The sequence below is a fragment of the Rhinopithecus roxellana genome, chromosome 18, assembly GCF_007565055.1.
Source record: "Rhinopithecus roxellana isolate Shanxi Qingling chromosome 18, ASM756505v1, whole genome shotgun sequence".
Lineage (NCBI taxonomy): Eukaryota > Metazoa > Chordata > Mammalia > Primates > Cercopithecidae > Rhinopithecus > Rhinopithecus roxellana.
Window position 1 is genome coordinate 94,356,058 of NC_044566.1, and position 23,083 is coordinate 94,379,140.

General features: G+C 43.8%; 1 protein-coding gene across 1 annotated transcript in view; it reads left to right on the forward strand.

Annotated features, from left to right (window-relative positions):
• The window catches only part of SLC15A1 (solute carrier family 15 member 1), a 70,867-nt gene that overhangs the window by 17,202 nt on the left and 30,582 nt on the right, over positions 1 to 23,083 (forward strand). The window contains exons 2-9 of the mRNA XM_030921860.1: positions 12,460 to 12,476; positions 12,875 to 12,956; positions 13,061 to 13,202; positions 15,141 to 15,260; positions 17,255 to 17,354; positions 17,730 to 17,820; positions 19,421 to 19,504; positions 22,778 to 22,860. Coding sequence (XP_030777720.1) covers positions 12,460 to 12,476; positions 12,875 to 12,956; positions 13,061 to 13,202; positions 15,141 to 15,260; positions 17,255 to 17,354; positions 17,730 to 17,820; positions 19,421 to 19,504; positions 22,778 to 22,860 — 719 coding nt within the window. The remainder of the gene's footprint in view (positions 1 to 12,459; positions 12,477 to 12,874; positions 12,957 to 13,060; positions 13,203 to 15,140; positions 15,261 to 17,254; positions 17,355 to 17,729; positions 17,821 to 19,420; positions 19,505 to 22,777; positions 22,861 to 23,083) is intronic.

A 23,083-nucleotide genomic window follows, 5' to 3' on the forward strand; every position in this document is an offset into this window, starting at 1 on the left:
TCCCATTCTGTAGGTTGCCTGTTCACTCAGATGGTAGTTTCTTTTGCTGTGCAGAAGCTGTTTAGTTTAATTAGAGCCCATTTGTCTATTTTGGCTTTTGTTGTCATTGCTTTTGGTGTTTTAGTCATGAAGTCCTTGCCCATGCCTATGTCCTGAATGGTATTGCCTAGGTTTTCTTCTAGAGTTTTTATGGTTTTAGGTCTAACATTTAAGTCTTTAATCCATCTTGAATTAATTTTTGTATAAGGTGTAAGGAAGGGATCCATTTTCAGCTTTCTATATATGGCTAGCCAGTTTTCACAGCACCACTTATTAAATAGGGAATCCTTCCCCCATTTCTTGTTTTTGTCATGTTTGTCAAAGATCAGATGGTTGTAGATGTGTGGTGTTATTTCTGAGGGCTCTGTTCTGTTCCATTGGTCTATATCTCTGTTTTGGTAGCAGTACCATGCTGTTTTGGTTACTGTAGCCTTCTAGTGTAGTTTGAATCAGGTAGCATGATGCCTTCAGCTTTGTTCTTTTTGTTTAGGATTGTCTTGGCAATGCAGGCTCTTTTTTGGTTCCATATGAACTTTAAAGTGGTTTTTTCCAATTCTGTGAAGAAAGTCACTGGTAGCTTGATGGGGATGGCATTGAATCTATAAATTACGTTGGGCAGTATGGCCCTTTTCATGATATTGATTCTTCCTATCCATGAGCATGGAATGTTCTTCCATTTGTTTGTGTCCTCCTTTATTTCATTGAGCAGTGGTTTGTAGTTCTCCTTAAAGAGGTCCTTCACATCCCTTATAAGTTGGATTCCTAGGTATTTTATTCTCTTTGCAGCAATTGTGAATGGGAGTTCACTCATGATTTGGCTCTCTGTTTATCTATTATTGGTGTATAGGAATGCTTGTGATTTTTGCACATTGATTTTGTATCCTGAGACTTTGCCGAAGTTGCTTATCAGCTTAAGGAGATTTTGGACTGAGATGATGGGGTTTTCTAAATATATAATCATGTCATCTGCAAACAGGGACAATTTGACTTCCTCTTTTCCTAATTGAATACCTTTTATTTGTTTCTCTTCCCTGATTGCTCTGGCCAGAACTTCCAACTCTATTGAATAGCAGTGGTGAGAGAGGGCATCCCTATCTTGTGCCAGTTTTCAAAAGGAATGCTTCCAGTTTTTGCCCATTCAGTATGATATTGGCTGTGGGTTTGTCATAAATAGCTCTTATTATTTTGAGATACATCCCATCAATACCTAGTTTATTGAGACTCTTTAGCATGAAGGGCTGTTGAATTTTGTTGAAGGCCTTTTCTGCATCTGTTGAGATAATCATATGGTTTTTGTCTTTGGTTTTGTTTATGTGATGAATTACATTTATTGATTTGCATATGTTGAACCTGCCTTGCATCCCAGGGATGAAGCCAACTTGATCATGGTGGATAAGCTTTTTGATGTGCTGCTGAATTCAGTTTGCCAGTATTTTATTGAGGATTTTCGCATCGATGTTCATCAGGGATATTGGTCTAAAATTCTCTTTTTTGTGTGTGTCTCTGCCAGGCTTTGGTATCAGGATGATGCTGGCCACATAAAACGAGTTAGGGAGGATTCCTTCTTTTTCTATTATTGGGATAGTTTAAGAAGGAATGGTACCAGCTCCTCTTCATACCTCTAGTAGAATTCGGCTGTGAATCCATCTGGTCCTGGACTTTTTTTTGCTGGTAAGCTATTAATTATTGCCTCAATTTCAGGGCCTGTTATTGTTCTATTTGGGGATTCAATGTCTTCCTGGTTTAGTCTTGGGAGGGTGTATGCGTCCAGGAATGTATCCATTTCTTCTAGATTTTCTAGTTTATTTGCATAGAGGTGTTTATAGTATTCTCTGACGGTAGTTTGTATTTCTGTGAGATTGGTGGTGATATCCCCTTTATCATTTTTTATTGCATCTATTTTATTCTTCTCTCTTTTCTTCTTTATTAGTCTTGCTAGCAGACTATCTATTTTGTTGATCTTTTTAAAAAACTGCTCTTGGATTCACTGATTTTTTTAAGGGTTTTTGTGTCGCTATCTCCTTAAGTTCTGCTCTGATCTTAGTTATTTATTGCCTTCTAGCTTTTGAATTTGTTTGCTCTTGCTTCTCTAGTTCTTTTCATTGTGATGTTAGGGTGTCAATTTTAGATATTTCTTGCTTTTTCTTGTAGGCATTTAGTGCTATAAATTTCCCTCTACACACTGCTTTAAATGTGTCCCAGAGATTCTGGTATGTTGTGTCTTTGTTCTCATTGGTTTCAAAGAACATCTCTATTTCTGACTTCATTTTGTTAATTACCCAGTAGTCATTCAGGAGCAGGTTGTTAAGTTTCCATGTAGTTGTGTGATTTTGAGTGAGTTTCTTAATCCTGAGTTCTAATTTGATTGCACTGTCATCTGAGAGACAGTTTGTTGTGATTTTGGTTCTTTTACATTTGCTGAGGAGTGCTTTACTTCCAACTATGTGGTCAATTTTGGAATAAGTGTGATGTGCTGAGAAGAATGTATTTTCTGTTGATTTGGGGTGGAGAGTTCTGTAGATATCTATTAGGTCTGCTTGGTGCAGAGCTGAGTTCAAGTCCTGGATATCCTTGTTAACCTTCTGTTTTGTTGATCTAATGTTGACAGTGGGGTGTTAAAGTCTCCCATTATTATTATGTGGGAAAATCTCTTTGTATGTCTCTAAGGACTTGCTTTATGAATCTGGGTGCTCCTGTATTGGGTGCATAAATATTTAGGATAGTTAGCTCTTCTTGATGAATTGATCCCTTTACCATTTCATAATGACCTTGTCTCTTTTGATCTTTGTTGGTTTAAAGTCTGTTTTATCAGAGACTAGGATCCCAAACCCTGCTTTTTTTTTTTTTTTTTTCTTTCTGTTTGCTTGGTAGATCTTCCTCCATCCCTTTATTTTGAGCCTATGAATGTCTCTGCATATGAAATGCATCTCCTGAATACAGCACATTGATGAGTCTTGACTCTTTATCCAGTTTGCCAGTCTGTGTTTTTTAATTGGGGCAATTAGCCCATTTACATTTAAGGTTAATATTGTTATGTGTGAATTTGATCCTGTCATTATAATGTTAGCTGGTTATTTTGCCCGTTTGTTGATGCAGTTTCTTCCTAGCATGGATGGTCTTTACAATTTGGCATGTTTTTGCCATGGCTGGTACCAGTTGTTGCTTTCCATGTTTAGTGCTTCCTTCAGGAGCTCTTATAAGGGAAGCCTGGTGGTGACAAAATCTCTCAGCATTTGCTTGTCTGTAAAGGATTTTATTTCTCCTTCACTTATGAAGCTTAGTTTGGCTGGATATGAAATTCTGGGTTGAAAAATCTTTTCTTTAAGAATGTTGAATATTGGTCCCCACTCTCTTCTGGCTTGGAGAGTTTCTGCTGAGAGATCTGCTGTTAGTCTGATGGGCCTCCCTTTGTGGGTAACCCGACCTTTCTCTCTGGCTGCCCTTCACATTTTTTCCTTCATTTCAACCTTGGTGAACCTGAAAATTTTGTGTCTTGCTGTTGCTCTTCTCGAGGAGTATCTTTGTGGTGTTCTCTGTATTTCCTGAATTGGAATATTGGCCCACCTTGCTAGATTGAGGAAGTTCTCCTGGATAATATCCTGAAGAGCGTTTTCCAGCTTGGTTCCATTCTCCCTGTCACTTTCAGGTACACCAATCAAATGTAGATTTGGTCTTTTTACATAGTCTTACATTTCTTGGAGGCTGTTCATTTCTTTTTACTCTTTTTGCTCTAAACTTCTCTTCTCACTTCGTTTCATTAATTTAATCTTCAATCCCTGATACCCTTTCTTCCACTTGATCAAATCAGCTACTGAAGCTTGTGCGTGCATCACGTAGTTCCCTTGCCATGGTTTTCAGCTCCATCAGGTCATTTAACATCTTCTCTAAACTGTTTACTCTAGTTAGCCATTCATCTGACCTTTTTTCAAGGTTTTTAGCTTCCTTGCAATGGGTTCAAACATCCTTCTTTAGCTCAGAGAAGTTTGTTATTAGTGACCTTCTGAAACCTACTTCTTTCAACTCGTCCAAGTCATTCTCTTTCCAGCTTTGTACCATTGTTGGCGAGGAGCTGTGATCCTTTGGAGGAGAAGAGGAGCTCTGGTTTTTAAAATTTTCAGCTTTTCTGCTCAAGTTTCTCCCCATCTTTGTGGTTTTATCTACCTTTGGTCTTTGATGTTGGTGACCTACAGATGTGGTTTTGGTGTAGATGACCTTTTCGTTGATGTTCATGCTATTCCTTTCTGTTTGTTAGTTTTCCTGCTAACAGTCAGGTCCCTCAGCTGCAGGTCTTTTGGAGTTTGCTGGAGATCCACTCTAGACCCTATTTACCTGGGTATCACCAGCGGAGGCTGCAGAACAGCAAATAAATATTGCTGCCTGATTCTGCCTCTAGAAGCTTCGTCTCAGAGGGGCACCTGGCTGTATGAGGTGTCAGTCGGCCCCTACTGGGAGGTGTCTCCCAGTTAGGCTACACAGGGGTTAGGGACCCACTTGAGGAGGCAGTCTGTCCGTTCTCAGAGCTCAAACACCTTGCTGGGAGAATCACTGCTCTCTTCAGAGCTGTCAGACAGGGACATTTAAGTCTGCAGAAGTTTCTGCTGCCTTTTGTTCTGCTGTGCCCTGCCCCCAGAGGTGGGGTCTACAGAGGCAGGCAGGCCTTATTTAACTGCGGTGGGCTCCACCCAGTTCGATCTTCCTAGCCGCTTTGTTTACCTACTCAAGCCTCAGTAATGGTGGATGTCTCTCTCCCAGTCAGGCTGCCGCCTGGCAGTTTGATCTCGGACTGCTGCGCTAGCAGTGAGCGAGGCTCCGTGGGCATGGGATCCGCTGAGCCAGGCACGGGATATAATCTCCTGGTGTGCTGTTTGCTAAGACCTTTGGAAAAGTGCAGTATCAAGGCAGGAGTGTCCCAATTTTCCCGGTACAGTCTTCCCTTGGCTAGGAAAGGGAAATCCTCTGACCCCTTGTGCTTCCCGGGTGAGGTGATGGCCCGCCCTGCTTCAGCTCACCTTCCGTGGGCTGCACCTACTGTCCAACCAGTCCCAATGAGATGAACCAGGTACCTCAGTTGGAAATGCAGAAACCAGCTATCTTCTCTGTTGATGGCGCTGGGACCTGCAGACCGGAGCTGTTCCTGTTCGGCCATCTTGGAAAGGGCAGCTATGTTGATGTTACATACTTTAAAATGACCAGATCTAAGGTCGGGTCTGGTGGCTCATGCCTATAATCCCAGCACTTTGGGAGGTCACGGCGGGTAGATCATTTGAGACCAGGAGTTCAAGACCAGGCTGGCCAACATGGTGAAACCCCATCTCTACTAAAAATACAAAAATTAGCCAGGCGTGGTGGCACATGCCTGTAGTTCCAACTACTCAGGAGGCTGATGCAGGAAAATTTCTTGAACTGGGGAGGCAGAGGTTGCAGTGAGCTGAGATTGCCCCATTCCTGTCCAGCCTGGGTAACACAGTGAGACTCCATCTCAAAAATAAAAATAAAATGAAATGACGAGATCTCGCGAGAACTCACTCACTGTGGCAAGGACAGTACCAAGAGGGATGGTGCCAAAGCCCCTGTGATCCAATCACCTCCCACCAGGCCCCACCTCCAGCATTGAGTATTACATTTCAATATGAGATTTTGGTGGGGACATACATGCAAACTATATTGTGGATGAAAAAATGGAAGCCCAGAGGGTAAGCACCTTGGTCAAGGCCGCATGGCTAGGAGGAATGTCTCTACACTGTGGTTCGATATCCTGATTCCCAAAAGCCCATGTCTTTCCACTGGCTAGATGCAGGGGCAATACTGAGAAAGTTCTCTCCTTAACTGGAAAACCACTTTTGCCATTAGCAAGGCCAAACTGTGTTCTTGCAGGGACCATTGGCTTCCTGGGACTTTTGTGGGACTGACTTTGTGAACTTTACTCCTTTACTCCTGGCTTCGGAAACCATTTTCAGAGCAAGCACCAGAGCTTAGATTCTGCCAAATCCAGCTTAAAAGCCAGGTGCTAGGTATGCACTTCTAAGCTCTAAGTAGAAAAATATAGTTTAGGAAAAAATTAATAAAGAGAGCATTTCACCAACAAACAAAATGTGGCAGGAAATTTGAGTCTTAGTTATATGTAAATAGTGATTAAAGACCTGTATTTACAGAGTTTGGGGCAATCCTCTGTGTATCAGTTTCTAATTACTGCTGTAACAAAAAACCACAAGCTTAGTGGCTTCACACAGGTGTCTTCTTGTAGTTCTGGAGGTCAGAAATCCAAAATGAATTTTACTGGGCTAAAATCAAAAGTCTCTCGGGGGGAACCCTCCTTGCCTTTTCCAACTTCTCCAGGCTGCCACATTCCCTGGCTTGGGGACCCCTCCCCCAACACTTGCAGTCGCTCCCCTGCTTTTGACCTTTTCTGACTCTTTTTAGGACACTTGTGATTATATTGGGTCTGCCTGGATAATCTAAGATAAATTCTTCATCTCAAGCCCCCAACTTAATCACGTCTGCAAGAACCTTTTGCCGTGGAAGGGAACATATCCCTGAATCCCAGAGATTACACTATGGACATCTCTAGGGGACCACGATTCTGACCACCACAGCTTGAAATTTCAGAAACACATCCTCAAAGCAGTATGTGAAGCTTACAGTATTCCTTCAGTTTCACTCTTGGTCATGATAGAAAACAGTTATATCTCTGCCTGAAAGTGAGGCCTTCTCTCTTTGATCTCAGCAAAATGCCTCGTTCCTTCTAACTTCCGAAGTCTAGCTCCTAGAGGTGTACTCTCAGCAGCCTTCCAGTTGCTGAGGGAGTTATTAATTTCTAGGTAATAAAACATCAAAGTTAGAGTTTCCATCCCGAAATGGTTCAAAATATGGAGCATGCTTTATATAAATAGTAGGAAATATTCACATGGATGGGAGATTTCACTGAGTTGTGGGGAGGAAGGGGGTCTCTTTTTTCTCCTGTGTTCCCTGTCCCCGCCAACCTCCAAGTCAATAATCATATATAAATATATAATATACATTTATTTCATCAAATTCTTTAGCCAAAAGAAAGCAAAACCACTGCTGGGCCTAGAATAGCAAGAAGAGCCTGCATTGATTCAGCGATTGCAATGTGTTGGGTGTTAACGAACAGTCCTATGCAAAGTCCAGATTCTAAGCTGGGTTTGCCTCTGATCATAGTTCAACACAAGGGACCCCAGAGTGATACTAGAAACATTGGGCTACTCAAATATGCCTCTGAGGTTTACTAGCAGGGAACCAACCTAAACACGATTGCACCAAAGTAAACAGAATCTTGTGAGAGTTGATACTTGAGTTCAGTCTGAAGTCTTGATGTAAACACCGCTTCTGCACTTGAGCTAAGATAGCAATCCTGTTGACACAAGTATATTAAGATAAGAAATGCTGACTGCAGTGTTACACCCAGTAGACAGCTCTGGATTCTATCAAAGAAGTTAGCAACCTCTGCCCTGTAATAATAAAAGCAGTTCTTGGAATATATACTTTCAGAAAACAAAATGCCTTCTCAGTGATGTCTGGGTACTGAGTCTCAGATTTACACTTGCAGGGATTTCCTTTCCCGTAATTTAGTTCTGTGTATAATGATGTTAAGACCTAAGCTTTCTGAATGGCCTCTTTCCTGTAATCGTAGTATGTTTGAAGTGGAGGAAAACTTTACCACTATTATTAAGCAAATAGCAGGTACAAAATATTTAGCAAAGGCAAACAGACAACTCTGGAAAGATGAAATCTTTCCCTGCAAATAAAAATCCAGGGAATACAGGAAAGGAAGGTTTGTGATGAAGCCCAGGCTCTCCCTGCTGGATTTGGGTGATTTGGGTTTTCAGAGCTCGCTCCTGCTTCCCTGAAGAGGGCCAAGGATAACATGGACCTTTGTGTGACTTCACCCCTCTCGTTGGCCTTGGGAGGCAATGGTCAGGCCAAATTACCCAAAGTCTAAGTAGGCAAAGCGTAATGTGGTATTGCCATGTCCTCAAGAACGCACAGCACTGCAGCAATGACGCTTTGCACTCTCAGGCTGGTTTGCACCAAGCTTGCAAATGCAAGCTTGCCCGACCAGCCCTTCCTATTCGCTGGAGACTGGTGCTTTCCTGCCTGGTGTGAAAGATGGCCCAAGTCCACAGCGGGTGCACTGCCTCACCACGGACCTCCCAGGACACATAGGCCACGCTCGGCACAGGAGGGCTTGGTCACAGAAAGATGCTACGGTGGACAGACACCACCAATGGTAGTGTGGCACCTGGGTCTGCAGCAGCCTCCCTGTTGCCCTCTGGGCCTGCAAGATGAGGGGAAGGAACCGCTACTGAAATCTGGAAGAAAAGAGTTGTGTGGGGAGGGCTGACATCAGAGAAGCCGTGACTGTCACTAGAGGTGATGGTCTGAGGTGACCTTGCAGGGAGGACACCAGAAAAACAAATACCCCAACGTTTCTTCCCTCCCTCTGATCTTCCCAGGGCTCCCTGTTGGCCAAACCCAATGGGAGCCAGGTCAAGACCTGGGACATGGATGAGCTCCTTGCAGGTCAGGCTCGGAGCTGAAGAAGAAGGACCCTCCTGGAAGGGTTCGTGGAACCCACAGTGCAGAGCTGGATCTGAGCGCTGTGCTCTGTGACTGATAAACGGGCCTTAGGAAATGTCTCCTACAAACACTGAATTTCCGCTCTGCGGGAAGCGGCGCAGGGGCACGCTGAGGACCCTGAGGTAGTCGCGTCTCCCCCGTAAGGATGCACTGAGCGTTGTGGGGTTTGCAGGACTCTTCCAGCAACCCCACAGGGCCAAGGCCATCCTCATTTGATTGTTGGGCCGGCCCAAAACAGATGGGCTCGCCCGCCATGCAGCTGGCATGAGACGGAGGCCGGCGTGAGACTCAGCCACAGGGTTGACTCCATGGCCCTCATTCTTGGTGTATTGCCCTGGAAGCAGCCCCATCCCACGACAGGTCTCGCTCGCAAGGAAACCAGGTTATTCGTGTGGAGGAATCTCTGTCCAGAACTCTAACAGGCAGGAAGAGTTGGGAACTGGGGTCCTGTGAAACCAGTACAGTGTATTTCCTGCTTCGGACAAGGACTAAAATAGCATCTAAAATGTTCTTTATTATTGTTTTCTTTCTTTCTTTCCTTTTTTTCTTTTTGAGATGGAGTCTCGCTCTGTTGCCCAGGCTGGAGTGCAATGGCTTTATCTCAGCTTCCTGCAACCTCCGCCTCCCGAGCTCAAGCGATTCTCCTGCATCAGCCTCCTGAGTTGCTGGCCTGCACCACCACGCCTGGCTGATTTTTGTATTTTTAGTAGAGACAGGGTTTCACCATGTTGGCCAGGCTGGTCTCCAACTCCTGACCTCAAATGATCCACCCACCTCGGATGGAGGTGTGAGGTACCGCGCCTGGACCTAAAATGCTCTTAAGTGGGCAAAAATGCAAGACCATCTGGTAGGAGGCCCCTGGGGCCACGCTGGGCTGCAGGAGTGGAAATAACCCCAGTACAGGCTGACGGGACCAGGAGGGAAGGCGCCTGCCCGGGAAGGGGTGGTGAAGCCTGGAGGGCCCCATGGTCAGGGTCAGGAAGGGAGTTCCTCTGCCAGGGTTGTGGCTTTGTTTATTGTGGGATAGGGCTTTGAACTTGCACATAATGAAAACATAAGGCAGTAAATCTACAAGGAAGGGCCCCAGAGGGAAGTGGTGTGGGAGATGGAGGAAGGCACTGCGGCAGAGGCTTCGGCAGGCTGTATGGCTCCTGTATTCGATTTCTGCTCTGATAGCTGGTGTGGTCTTCCTGGTGTTTGGAGCCAGGGAAGTGATAAAACTTTCTTATGTAGAGCCATCAGGCAGCAGGACATCACAGCCTGCATGTGGTCCTCCAAGTGTAGTCCCTAGACCAGCAGCATTGACTTCATCTTGACTCTTGTTAGAGATGCAAATCTCAGGTGCAGAGAGAAGTCAGTCTTCTCAAATACCAGCCACAGTGGCAGACATTGACTTCCGGTTGAATTGCTTTTCATGTGGGCAGCTCTGCTGTAGTTTGCAACACATGGGCTGCCGTAGGGCTTTAAGGATTTAAAAATTTGTTATAGATACATAATAATTATACATATTTATGGGACACATATAATTTTTGATAGAGGCATACAATGTGTAGTGATCAAATCTGGATATTTGGAATATCCATCACCTCAAACCTCGATCATTTCTTTGTGTTGAGAACATTCCAGATCTGCTATCTATTCTGTTTGTTTTTTGTTTTTGGGGGTTTTTTGTTTGTTTGTTTGTTTTTTTGATAGAGCCTCACTCTGTGGCCTAGGCTGGAGTGCAGTGGTGCAATCTTGGCTCATTGCAACCTCCACTTCCCAGGTTCTAGCAATCCTTCTGCCTCAACTTCCCAAGTAACTAGGATTACAGTTGTGTGCCACCACGCCCAGCTAATTTTTGTATTTTTAGTAGAGATGGGGGTTCGCCATGTTGGCCAGGCTGGTCTCGAACTCCTGACCTCAGGTGATCCACCCACCTCGGCCTCCCAATGTGCCGGGATTACATGTGTGAGCTACCGTGCCCAGGCTGTATTTTGAAATATACAATAAATTTTTGTTAACTGTAGTCACCCTATTGTGCTACCAAACACCAGCTCTTATTCCTTCTGCAGAACCGTGTTTTTGTATCCACTAACTTTGCTTCATCCTCCCGCCTTCCCCTACCCTTCCCATCCTCTGGTAACCACCATTCTGCTCACTACCTCCATGAGATCAATTTTTTAGCTCCCACGTGTGAGTGAGAATATGTAATATCTTTCTGTGCCTGGCTTATTTCACTTAACCTGATGTCCTCCAGTTTCATCTGTATTGCTGCAAATGACAAGATCCAATGACAACCTTCATAGAAACAGAAAAAAAAAAAAAATCCTAAAATTCGTTTCAACCACAAAAAGCCTTGAAAAGCCAAAGTCATCCTGAGCAAAAAGAATAGAGCTGGAGGTACCACCTGGTGTCAAAATATGCTACAAACTGTAGTAACCAAATCAGCATAGTATTGGCATAGAAACAGACACATAGACCAGTGGAACAGAAAAGAGAACCCAGGAATAAATGCATCAATTTATAGCCAACTCAATTTTGATAAAGCTGCCAAGAACAAACCCTGGGAAAAGAACAGTCTAAAGATTAATTTTCCAGTGTAGTGATTCCCAAAGCACACTGCCTGGACCAGTGGCAACACCCACACCTGGGAGCTTGTTAGAAATGCAAGCTCAAGTGTCTATCTCAGGCCTACAGAATCAACAACTCTGGGAGTGGGGCCCAGCTATCTGTTCTTGCAAGCCCTCTGGTGATTCTGAGGCTCACTCCAGTGTGAGACCCACTGCTATGGGGTCACCAATTCCTAGATTCCTAATAGAGGTGGAGCATGTTCAGGGATCCCTGGTGACAAAGAACCCTCATATAAGGAAATTGGGGTGAGTGAGGGGGAAGGGGATGAATGCCCCGTGGGAAACAGCATAGTGTGTGATAGACACGGATGAACACAGGGCAATGTGTTTGTGTAGGAGCAAAGTGAGGAGGTGTAAAGACTAGAGACAAGGGCACAGCTCAGCTCTTGCCATAATTCCAAGGAGACAGAAGAGCAGGTGCTGACGGGGTGGGGATGAGGTGCTCCTAGGATGCAGATGGGAGAGTCCACTGGGCTTGACATGCACCGGCTCCCTTGTATTCTCTGGCTGTATCTTCCTGCTCTTCTCATTAATTCTCCTGACATAACCCCCTACCAGTGGTAGGTATTGTACAGGGCGTTGGAAGTGGGGATGTTGGTGTGATGGATGGCATGTGATTCTTCCACTTTCAGAACCTGGTCCAGAAAGGAAGCAAAAATGTAAACTGCCCATCATGGCAGTACAGTGATGTAGGTACATCAGAGATGATTTGGGAAGGGAATATCGGTGGCAAGACTTAAATCATGGGGCGAGCCTGGCAGGCAGGCAGGGCCCAGGTCATAGGAGGTGGCGGCTGAGTGTGCACAGTGTGTCAGGCACTCAGAAGCATTTTGTATTACAGAAATTTAATCCCCACCAAAACACTTGTGAGATATCGAAGAACATGCTAGAATGTGTGGATTGTATCCTGATGGGCAGCCTTTGAAGTGTTTCAGCAGGAAATGGTTTAGTCCTGATTCTCTGAGCTGCTGCTTCTCAATTTTGACAGCCCAGGAGAACTGCCTGAGGAGCTTCTTAAAAGAAAATACAGATGCCAGGCCCCACCTCAGATAAGAAGCGCTATTCTGGGGCCAGGATCCCAGGGAGGGCTGGAGCTGTTTGGTGAATGGCCCCTCTGACCACCCTAAAAAGTCAGAGGCTCTGAGTTTAGACAGAGCAAAAAGTACTGTAATGGCTTGACTTTAATATTGGGATTCTGTTTTTCTTTTAGGAATGTCGAAATCACAGGTGAGTACCCTTTTTCCTTCTCTACGTATCTTCATCTTGTAAATTTTATCATTTGTTTTATGCCTAAGGGCTCATTCACCTAACAGATCTGTAGTGTACATCTAGAAGCAGTGAGGGTGTGATCCTGGATTTCCATGTGAGATGTCCTCTCCCGAGGAAATGCTATGGATAATCCTCCTCAGACTAACAATACCACTGGATGCTTTATTTCACTGCTGTCTCTATGGGGAAAGATTAGTGTAGGGAATAAAATGATTGAATTCTAGTTTTCTGCTGTAGACAGTCACTGGTAAGTTACTGAATCTGCATTGACTGCCTTTCATGCCACTGGTGCTCCTTTATGGCTATGGACAAGTGAGGGGTGTATTTCAATCCTGTGCTTATTTCTTTCTTGTCAGGGTTGCTTTGGTTATCCCCTGAGCATCTTCTTCATTGTGGCCAATGAGTTTTGCGAAAGATTTTCCTACTATGGAATGCGAGGTAACTGTATTGGCCGCTTCTCACCCTTTGGGGAAGAGCGGGAGTGGCCGTAACAGTCCTAACTTTGCTTCCCCTCCTCCTCTTCCACCTGCCCTTTTCAAAAGGAATCCTGATTCTGTACTTCACAAATTTCTTCAGCTGGGATGATAACCTGTCCACCGCCATCTACCATACATTTGTGGCTCTGTGCTACCTGACGCCAATTCTTGGAGCTCTTATCGCTGACTCGTGGCTGGGAAAGTTCAAGTGAGTGGCTGGAAATTTCTTGTTTACAAACAAGCCAAAAAGTAAATGTAGGTTTTGTAATTGGGAATGGTGGAATCTGGGAATGATGAGTCAAAGAACATAAACTCTTAGGAGAGGCGGGTGTGGTGTGGTGCACACCTGTAATCCCAGCACTTTGAGAGGCTGAGGCAGCAGTTTGAGACCAGCCTGGGCAACATGGTGAGACCTCATCTCTACCAAAAATAAAGAAATTAGCCAGGCACAGTGGTGTACAGCTGTGGCCTCAGCTATATGGGAGGCTGAGGTGGGAGGATCCACTTGAGTCCCGGAGGTCAAGGCTGCAGTGAGCTGTGATCACATCACTGCACTCCAGCCTGGATGACAGAACAAGACCCTGTCTCAAAAACAAATTAAAAACAAAAGCAAACCCTTAGGAGAGCATTTACAGCTCTGTTTCTGCTCAGTATCCTGTCCCTAGAGCCTAACACAGTGCCTGACATTCAGTGACTGCAAGCAGCATCTATAGGTTTTTGTTTTTCCCTAATCCAAACAAATGTAACATCTTTGTCTCATCTTGACATAGTAGCAGGGATATTGTTTATTATTAGCGATTTGTGAGGCATGGAGTTAAGGTCTGGGGAAACAAAGAAACTCTCTAAAATACTCCCTGGCTGCTGAGGGGCTAACGCTGCTTGAGGTCAGATGATGTGAGGTCACTAAGGAGAGAAGTCACCCAGCCCTCCAGGAAGGGCTCCACGAGCACACCTAGTGGGATGTTGTCAGGAAAGTTTTCCTGGAACTTAATGAAGAAGGAAGTAGAGGCTTTTCCAGGACAAAGGAATGACATGGGCCATCTTAGTCCGCTTGTGTTGCTATAAAGGAATACCCGAGGCTGGGGAATTTATAAAGGAAAAAGGTATATTTGGTTGACAGTTCTGCTGGCTGGAAGACCAAGCATCTGGTGAAAGCCTCAGGCTGCTTGCATTCATGGAGGAAGGTAAAGGAGAGATGGCAAGTGCAGAGATCACGTGGCCAGAGGGGAAGCAAGAGAGAAAGAGGAGAGAAGTGTCAGGCTCTTTTCAACAACCAGCTCTTGCAGGAACTCACTCCTAACCATGAGGACAGCACCAAGCCATTCATGAGGGATCTGCCCCGGTGTCCCAAACACCTCTCACCAGGCCCCGCTTCCAACACTGGGATCACATTTCAGCTTGAGGTTTGCAGGAGACAGACATCCAAACTGTAGCATGGGCAGAAGAAAGAATAATCACTACCTCCAAAGAATTCTACAAAAATTATCAAAGGTCTACTTCCTGGTCAAATATCATTACCAATCAGAAGATAAGTAATTCTTACTGTTTAAAAATATAAATATGAATTCCATAGGTAAAATAAAGCATAGAGTCTTTCAAATACTTGAAAGATAAAGTGGATCTTTCCCCTCTCCTGGCCCTCTGGCCAAAATTTTGTTAATTTTTTTTTTTTAAAGAGACAGGGTCTCGCTCTGTCACGCAGGCTGGAGTGCAGTGGCGCAATCATGGCTCACTGCAGCCTCAACCTCATGGACTCAAGTGATCCTCCCACCTCAGCCTCCCGAGCAGCTGGGACCACAGGCATGCACCACCACACCTGGCTAATTTTTTATCTTTTTGTTGATATGGGGTCTTGCTATGTTGCCCAGGCTGGTGTGGAACTCCTGAGCTCAAGCAGTCCTCCTGCTTTGGCCTCCCAAGTGCTGGGATTACAGGCATGAGCCACCATGCCTAGCCCAAAACTTTGTTCTATTGTTTTTGCTCATGTGCCTTCCTGAGAGTTAACAGTGTTACTCAAGTTCGAGAAATAAGTGTATTCAGGATTGGGCTCTTGAAAGCTTTCAAGGAGGAGGTATTTTGTGGTGGAGTCAGAAGCGGATGGCTATTGTGCAATTAACTTGGATTCTCTTAACCTTTGGAAACACAGGACCATTGTGTCGCTCTCCATTGTCTACACAATTGGACAAGCAGTCATCTCAGTAAGCTCCATTAATGACCTCACAGACCACAACCACGATGGCACTCCTGACAGCCTTCCTGTGCACGTGTGAGTTGATGCTCACTGCTGCCCGCATCACCCTCCCACCGCATGCTCATTCGATGCTTTAAGCCTTCATCTTTTGCCTTGAACTTCACTGTGAGCATAAGGAGGTTTTTCCTCCCTCTTTGGCAGCACGGTGAAGGCTGCCAAATGGATTGAGCTGAGTCTTCAGGATGTCACCACCCTAGTGGTTGTCTGGAGGCAGTGCTCCCTCTGCGGCTCCGCTGTCATGGGCCGCCATATCCCACAGGAGGTACAGTCAGTGGGCAGGGGATTCATGTTGGTCTTGACCTACCCTGGAGGGATATAAAGTCCCACAGACCTTGATCCTTCACACTGCCAGGTGTCCTGAGGACTCCAGGACCTTTGGTTTTCTGTCTTGTACCACACTTCTGCCTATTTTTCAATAATCCCATTTCATAAATATTTGTTGCAGCCCTTTGTGCTGGGCTCTGGATGGCAGGTGTCATTGACAAATGCTCAGGTGCTGGATTAATCTTGCTTCACTGCAGTCTGGCCTAGTAGACTAGTTATAGAGATTTATTTTGTTTCCTGTTTTTGTGCTTCAGTTCCTTGATCTATGAGTAAACTAATGAGCTGGGAAAGTAGAATAGAAACTCAAATTAGTATCGGCAATCACCGCACTGCTGGCTTGTCAGTTGATCAGACTGCTGTCCAGACTGAATCTCTTGATTTGCCCAGAGGGAACTGTGTCGGTGGAGGGAGTGGCTGTGCGCCCTCCCACAGAGCAGCTCTCTGGCCTTGGGAAGGTGCTCTTCTCTGCGCCTCAGTTTTCTAATCTATAATATCAACTAAGAACATGGACTTTGGAGCCAGGTTTGGGCTGTGCCTCTTCCTAGTTGTGTGAGCTTGAGCAACTTTCTTAACCTCTGTGCCTCAGTTTCCTTGTTTGTAATAGTACCTACTTCGTGTAGGACTGTCGTGACGTTAATCCAAGTAAAGCACCTAGAACACTGCCTGACAAGTGATCAGTGCTCAAGAAATCTTAGCTTTTCATTTTTCATTTCATGGAGTTTGTATTGGAGCACACCTAAAATTCTCACAAGAGTAGATTGTGTATAATATTCAGTTGGCCCTGTTTTTGTTGTCTTTTAAAATGCTTAGATTGACAACATTAAATGCAAGTTGTATTAAGAGGCAGACAAGATTAAAGGGGCGATTTGGCCAGCCAATTCAGGGAGATTGGTTCAGGAAGCATGATTTTTAAAGAATTCTTTATCTGTGCAATATTTTCCTTGACTTTATCTGTTTCATAAAATTTTTTTAAGTGTTTAAAGGCAACATTAGTAACCGACAATATATGGGATACATGCCTATAAAACCAGAAATTTGTAGTACCTACCTGTAAGTTTAATAAAACTACCAAGTGAGGGTCAATAAATGCTATAATTTTTTTTTTCAATTCAGGAGTTAAAATACTTAGCAATAACCTAGAAAATACAAGCGTAAATTAAATAACCCTTAATCCCACCATCTAGACATGACAATAAGTCTTTTAGTCTATTTCCTTCCAGTTTTCTGTACCTTGTAAACAAACTGAGATCGTACTACCTAACCTGATATTCTGCTTTGCAATGAAATCATGTTTTCCAATGTTACTTAATGACTCTTATGAGTCTGTTATGACTGTACCAGACACAATGCTTATATTTGTTCAATAACTTTGTATTTATCCACTCTTTTACTGGAAACGATAAAGCTACAAAAGAACCCCAAACCTAAGGCTTTCCTCAGCTCACGAGCTACTGTTTTATGTTTTCTGGATGGTAAATTATTAGATGGGGGCAGGAGCTTGAAGGCCCATAAGTTCAAGTTTGCATTTGGCTATCACGCTGCATTCCTGTGAGCTGGCTTCTCACGAGATTGTCTTCCTCTCTATGTGTGTCACTGTGCTGGGCCCGCTGAGGGAAACTGGGGAAAAGAGAGGGCTTCTGCTTGTGAGGATCTGCCGTGTTGGCCTAACACCCTGTCTTTCCCAGGGCGCTGTCCTTGATCGGCCTGGCCCTGATAGCTCTTGGGACTGGAGGAATCAAACCCTGCGTTTCTGCATTTGGCGGAGATCAGTTTGAAGAGGGCCAGGTAAGAGCAGGGGCATCCCCAGAGCCCGCGTGAATGAACTACACACATCTAGGAGTCAGAGGCCAGTGGCACAAAGTCTGTTCTCCGTCAGATTCTTTAGAGGCCGGGCGCGGTGGCTCACGCCTGTAATCCCAGCTCTCAGGGAGGCAGAGGCGGGAGGATAGCTTGAGCCCAGGAGTTCGAGACCTGCCTGGGTAATACAGCAAGACCCCATTCTCCACAAAAAGGAAAAAAAAAAAAAAGACAAAAAAAAAAAAGTGCATTAGAAAGTAAGATACCAACCAAAACTAAGTTAGTAGTAAAGTGAGATCATCAGCTCGCTCTGCTCAGTTGACTGATAGCCAAAGTCATCTTACTTTCTCCTTTTCATTGCAGGAGAAACAAAGAAACAGATTCTTTTCCATCTTTTACTTGGCCATTAATGCTGGAAGTTTGCTTTCCACGATCATCACTCCCATGCTCAGAGGTAAAAGATACCTGAAAGGAACTTCTGTTTGTCTTTTTTTAGTAAAGGCTAAGTCCGTGTCTTCTTCGTTTTGTTCTGTTCTTCCCTTCTCCACTGTCCTCTAGCTGTCAGCTACATGCTGGGATGCCACTGGGATCTGGAGTAAGCGCTTCCTTCCCTGTGAGTTTCACCTCCTTTTAATCTTATTTAAATCCCTTATCCCAGTGACCACTGGAGAGTCTAAGCCATCCTTAGCATGGGCATCCATCTCCCTAAACTGTTATTCATGCAAAGTCATGCTCATTGTAAGAGGTAAGAGGCAAGAGAGGCACCTTGGAAGCTGGGCTGGTGGCCATAGCTGCCATTTCAGCCTTCAAGCTTTGCTCCCCAGCGATATTTCTGTGACTTAGGAGGAATTTACTGGGCAAAATTATTTCGTTTTTTTGTTTGTTTTGTTTTGTTTTTAGAAGGAGTCTTGCTCTGTCACCCAAGCTGGAGTGCAGTGGCACGATCTTGGCTCACTGCAACCTCCGCCTCCCGGGTTCAAGTGATTTTCCTGCCTCAGCCTCCTGAGTAGCTGGGACTACAGGCGCCCACCACCACTCCTGGCTAATTTGCTTGTATTGTTAGTAGAGATGGGGTTTCACCATGTTAGCCAGGATGGTCTTGATCTCCTGACCTTGTGATCTGCCTGCCTCAGCCTCCCAAAGTGCTTTGCCGGCCAAGGCAAAGTTTTTTCTTTGCTTTCCCATCATCTCAAGTATTTCCAAAAGAACTTCTGCTAGTTAACTTCTTTTTCTCCCGAAGTGTGAGATAGCTGAACCAAATCAAAACCGTGATAGCATCAGATCATTCCTGGAGGCTCCAGCATTCCATGGAAAGGATTTCCAGGAATCTCTACAACTTCTTACAAAGGCTTAGTTTTTTTTATAATTTTTATTTATTTCATACACACACACACACACACACACACACACACACACACACACACACACATACATATCCTGGGATTTCAAAGCTAAAATAGCTGTTGGTCAGAGGTTGCCAAGCTGTGGCCCATGGGCCGAATCCAGAAATCTGAGCAAGACCATTCATTGATGTATTGCCTACAGTTGCTTTCCCCTGCAAAGGTGGGGTTGAGTAGTTGACAGAGACCAATGGTTCACAAAGCCTAAAATATTTACCGTTGAGCCCTTCATAGAAAAGTGTGCCAACCTCGACCCTAGGTCATCGAATTGCTACCTGATTGGCGTGAATTCAGGAATATTGATTTTCCAGTGTACTTTTGATTTACTGAGTCCCATATAATCAAGTTAGTATATCCAGATCATCTTTATCTCCCCCACAAAGAAAATCTACAGAACCAAGAGGGGGCCACTCATTTTGACCAATAGGATCACCCATCTATTTAGGGGCTGAGATGAGAACTGGTTTCCATCTCCTGCTCCTCCTGTTACACTGCTGCTTTGCTTAGATGGCAACGATATCAGTAAGGCAAATGGATGTGTCTAGAACAGTATGTGAAAGCAATATGTAATTATCAGTGAGGGATCTTTACAAATGGGAATGATATGCTCATTACCAATGCCATAATAATTTTAATCTTGTCATTTCTCCCCAGTTCAACAGTGTGGAATTCACAGTAAACAAGCTTGTTACCCACTGGCCTTTGGGGTTCCTGCGGCTCTCATGGCTGTATCCCTGAGTAAGTGGAAACAGGTTGAATTAATAGAAGCCTAGGACCAGGTCAGGCTCTACATGAATGATTGTGACTAATGTTTTAAAGTGCATGTAACAAGTGGCAACAAAAAGTAGTGAGAAGAATTGGCATCAGATGTTCAACATGCTCTAAGTATTCAAAGAAAGTAGGATTGGCACATCAATTCTGAGGGAATAGGATCAAAAAAAGGATTACAGGAAAAGGAACCGACTGAGTTGGTCATTGAAAGGTGTGATACTATATAGGCAGATTAAGATGAAGGTGAGAGAGACCCAGCATGTTCGCTCAGCGTGGTGTCTTGGAAAAAGGCACAAACAGAACCTAATAAGGGAGGAATAGAACTTTGGGAGGCTGAGGCAGGGGGATACCTTGAGTTCAAGACCAGCCTAGAATTCAAGACCAGCCTAGGCAACAGAGAGAGACCCTACTTCTAAAACAAACAAAACAAAATTTTTTTTTTTTTTATGACAGAGTCTTGCTCTTGTCACCCAGGCTGGAGTGCAATGGTGCGATTTCAGCTGACTGCAACCTGTGCCTCCTGGGTTCAAGCGATTCTCCTGCCTCAGCCTCCCAAGTAGTTGGGATTACAGGCACCTGCCACCATGCACAGCTAATTTGTGTATTTTTAGTAGAGGCAGGGTTTCGCCATGTTAGCCAGGCTGGTCTCGAACGCCTGACCTCAGGTGATCCACCCACCTCAGCCTCCCAAAGTGCTAGGATTACAGGCGTGAGCCACCACATCTGGATGTTTTGTTTTGTTTTTTAATTAGCTGGATGCTGTGGCTTACACCTATAGTCCCAGCTACTCTGGAAGCGTAAGTGGGAAGATTGCTTGAACCCGGGAGGTCGAGGCTGCAGTGAGCCATGATTGTACCACAACACTTCAACCTGGATGATAGAGCGAGACCCTGTCTCAAAAAAAAAAAAAAATGAAGGTGATAGAATCTGCTGGATTAGCTGAACCCAAGGCTAAAAGCTTTTGTTCTTGTCAGTATGTACTTATCTATAACTTGCTTGAAGAAATGGCCACCTGGTTCAGTTGCCATTGAAACACTCCAATGAATGACTACATTTCCTTAACTGATTAGATTGGTGCAAAAGTAATTGCAGCTCCTGCCATTAAAAGTAATGGCAAAAAGTGCAATAACTTTTGCACCAAACTAACATCACCCCCAAATGTTTCTACTAGAATTCTTTCCCAATGGACAGAACATATATGTCCATTTGAGGCATTCATTGGCACATTAGTTCTTGGCATTGGCTTTTGGGAAATGTAGCATTGTCTACATGAGATGGTTGGATGTGAAAGGTGGCCAAGAACGGTGCAAGAAGACAGTAGCTCAGCGGCCACCTCAACTCTTCAGAGACACTTTCCCACTCAAATGAGATTGTCATCAGCTTTGCTGAGCTGACAATCATGTCTCTGTCTCCAATTTTTGTTTTCAGATGTTAGTAGTGCATGGAATAGGACCATTTTAAATCTCTTTTGCTCACATTGTAGCAATTTAACGGTCCCCTTTCATTTAGGTGAGAGCTCAGTGTTCTCTTTTTAATGTCTCTTTCCTTCCATTGTTCTTCCCATACTGCCACTGTCCCCTAGCAGGCTCATTGATACCTCCTCCTCTTTAATTCTTGGCAGGAGACAGATAGTATTTCAAAAAATCTTGCTTTACACCAGACACCATACTAAGCACGTTAGGTACATTCTTATTTCATCTGTACAAGTCATTCCTCTATCAGAGATTATGCTTTTTCTTCTGGAGGAATTGAGAATAGGCCAAATCCGATGTGTCAGCACCACCTCTAGAAATTCCTATGCTTGAATTAGGTTTCAGTTAATCAGACGCTTAAACATTAAATATTAGTTTGTAAAAGAAAACACAGACTCAATCTCTTGGACATCTTTACCATCCATGTCTGCATTGAGAAAGGTTGACATTGGGCAAGAATATAAGTAAACATTTCTTTCATCAACTATAAAGAACATCTATAGTATAGGCACATACTTGGAGCTAGCACCTGTCAAAAATCTCAGGCCCTCTTAATTGAGAAAAATAAGTAGAGTTCAAGTTATCTATCAGTTTTTAAATTATTGAAGTGTGGTATTGGAGAATCAGAAATCCTAGTGTATGGACTATGTTTTCAGAGACTCTTGCAACAATGTTTTAAATTTAAAAAAAAATTTGAATAAGATGATAGAGGTAGGATCTCACTATGTTGCCCAGGCTGCTCTAGAACTACTGGTCTCAAGTCATCCTCCTGCTTTGGCCTCCCAAAATGCTGGGATTACAGACGTGAGCAGCCACATTCAGCCCCAGAATGGTTTTTTTTCCAAGTTATTTTCACAATGTGACTTACCAAAAAGGTCCATGGAAGAATGACCTCATTGAAAAGGTGCTTCCAACTTTTATAAAACTGTAGCTGCAGATGCAATTAATTATAACTGCTTCTGTACAGTGGCCACAGAAAAAATTTCTGCAATGTATGATTAAGATTAATTCTTTTTTCCTGAATATTAAAAAGAGAAAGAGGAAGTTTTCTCTTCCCATTGCATTCAGAAAATTACAGCTCCATTTATTTTTATTTTTATTATTTTGATATGGAGTTTCACTCTGTCACCCAGACTAGAGAGCAGTGACAAGATCTCAGCTCACTGCAACCTCTACCTCCTGGGTTCAAGCAATTCTCCTGCCTTAGCCTCCTGAGTAGCTGGGATTACAGGTGCCCATCACCACACCCAGCTAATTTTTGTATTTTTAGTAGAGAAGGGGTTTCACCATGTTGGTCAGGCTGGTCTCAAACTCCTGACCTCAAGTGATCCACCCACCTCAGCCTATCAACGTGCTGGGATTGCAGGCTTGAGCCACCACACCTGGCCCCATTTATTGTCCTAACAGAAAAATACATTAATGTGTTCTATGAAAGCACTGATTCCTTTTGTCTCCCTTTAAATAGAGATAGAACTTGTGCTTAAATACCTGTGTGAGTGTACGTGAGCTACCTTAAGTTATGGGAAGTAGATGATATTAGGCTTAAAGGTTTGCATATTAGAACACAAATATCACATTACTCATAGGTTTTTGTGAGTTGTGAAGGTTAAAAGCACTTTCTAAACTGTGAGGTTGGTAAGCAAATCCATTCCATAAGTAATCCCATTATCCCAAAACAAAGTTATAATTCAAATAAAGGTGCCTCTCTCTAGGCCACAGGTCACTCTGGCACATGCTTTGCTGACGTGTCTTCTTCTGCCCTATCTAGTTGTGTTTATCATTGGCAGTGGGATGTACAAGAAGTTGCAGCCGCAGGGCAACGTCATGAGTAAAGTGGCCAAGTGCATCCATGTAAGTATCTCAGCTGCTCTTTCTCAAGGCCATTTAACCACCTTAGAACCTTCCATTACATTAAATTAAATTCTTTAAATTAAATTAAAATCTAATATAAATTAAAATAATTCCTTTAAAGTATAATAAATTAAATTAAATTAATTTAAATTAAATTAAAATCTAAGCTTTGACTTTCCTTTAAATATATTTTTAGTGTTCTTAACGATTTCAATAAATTGTA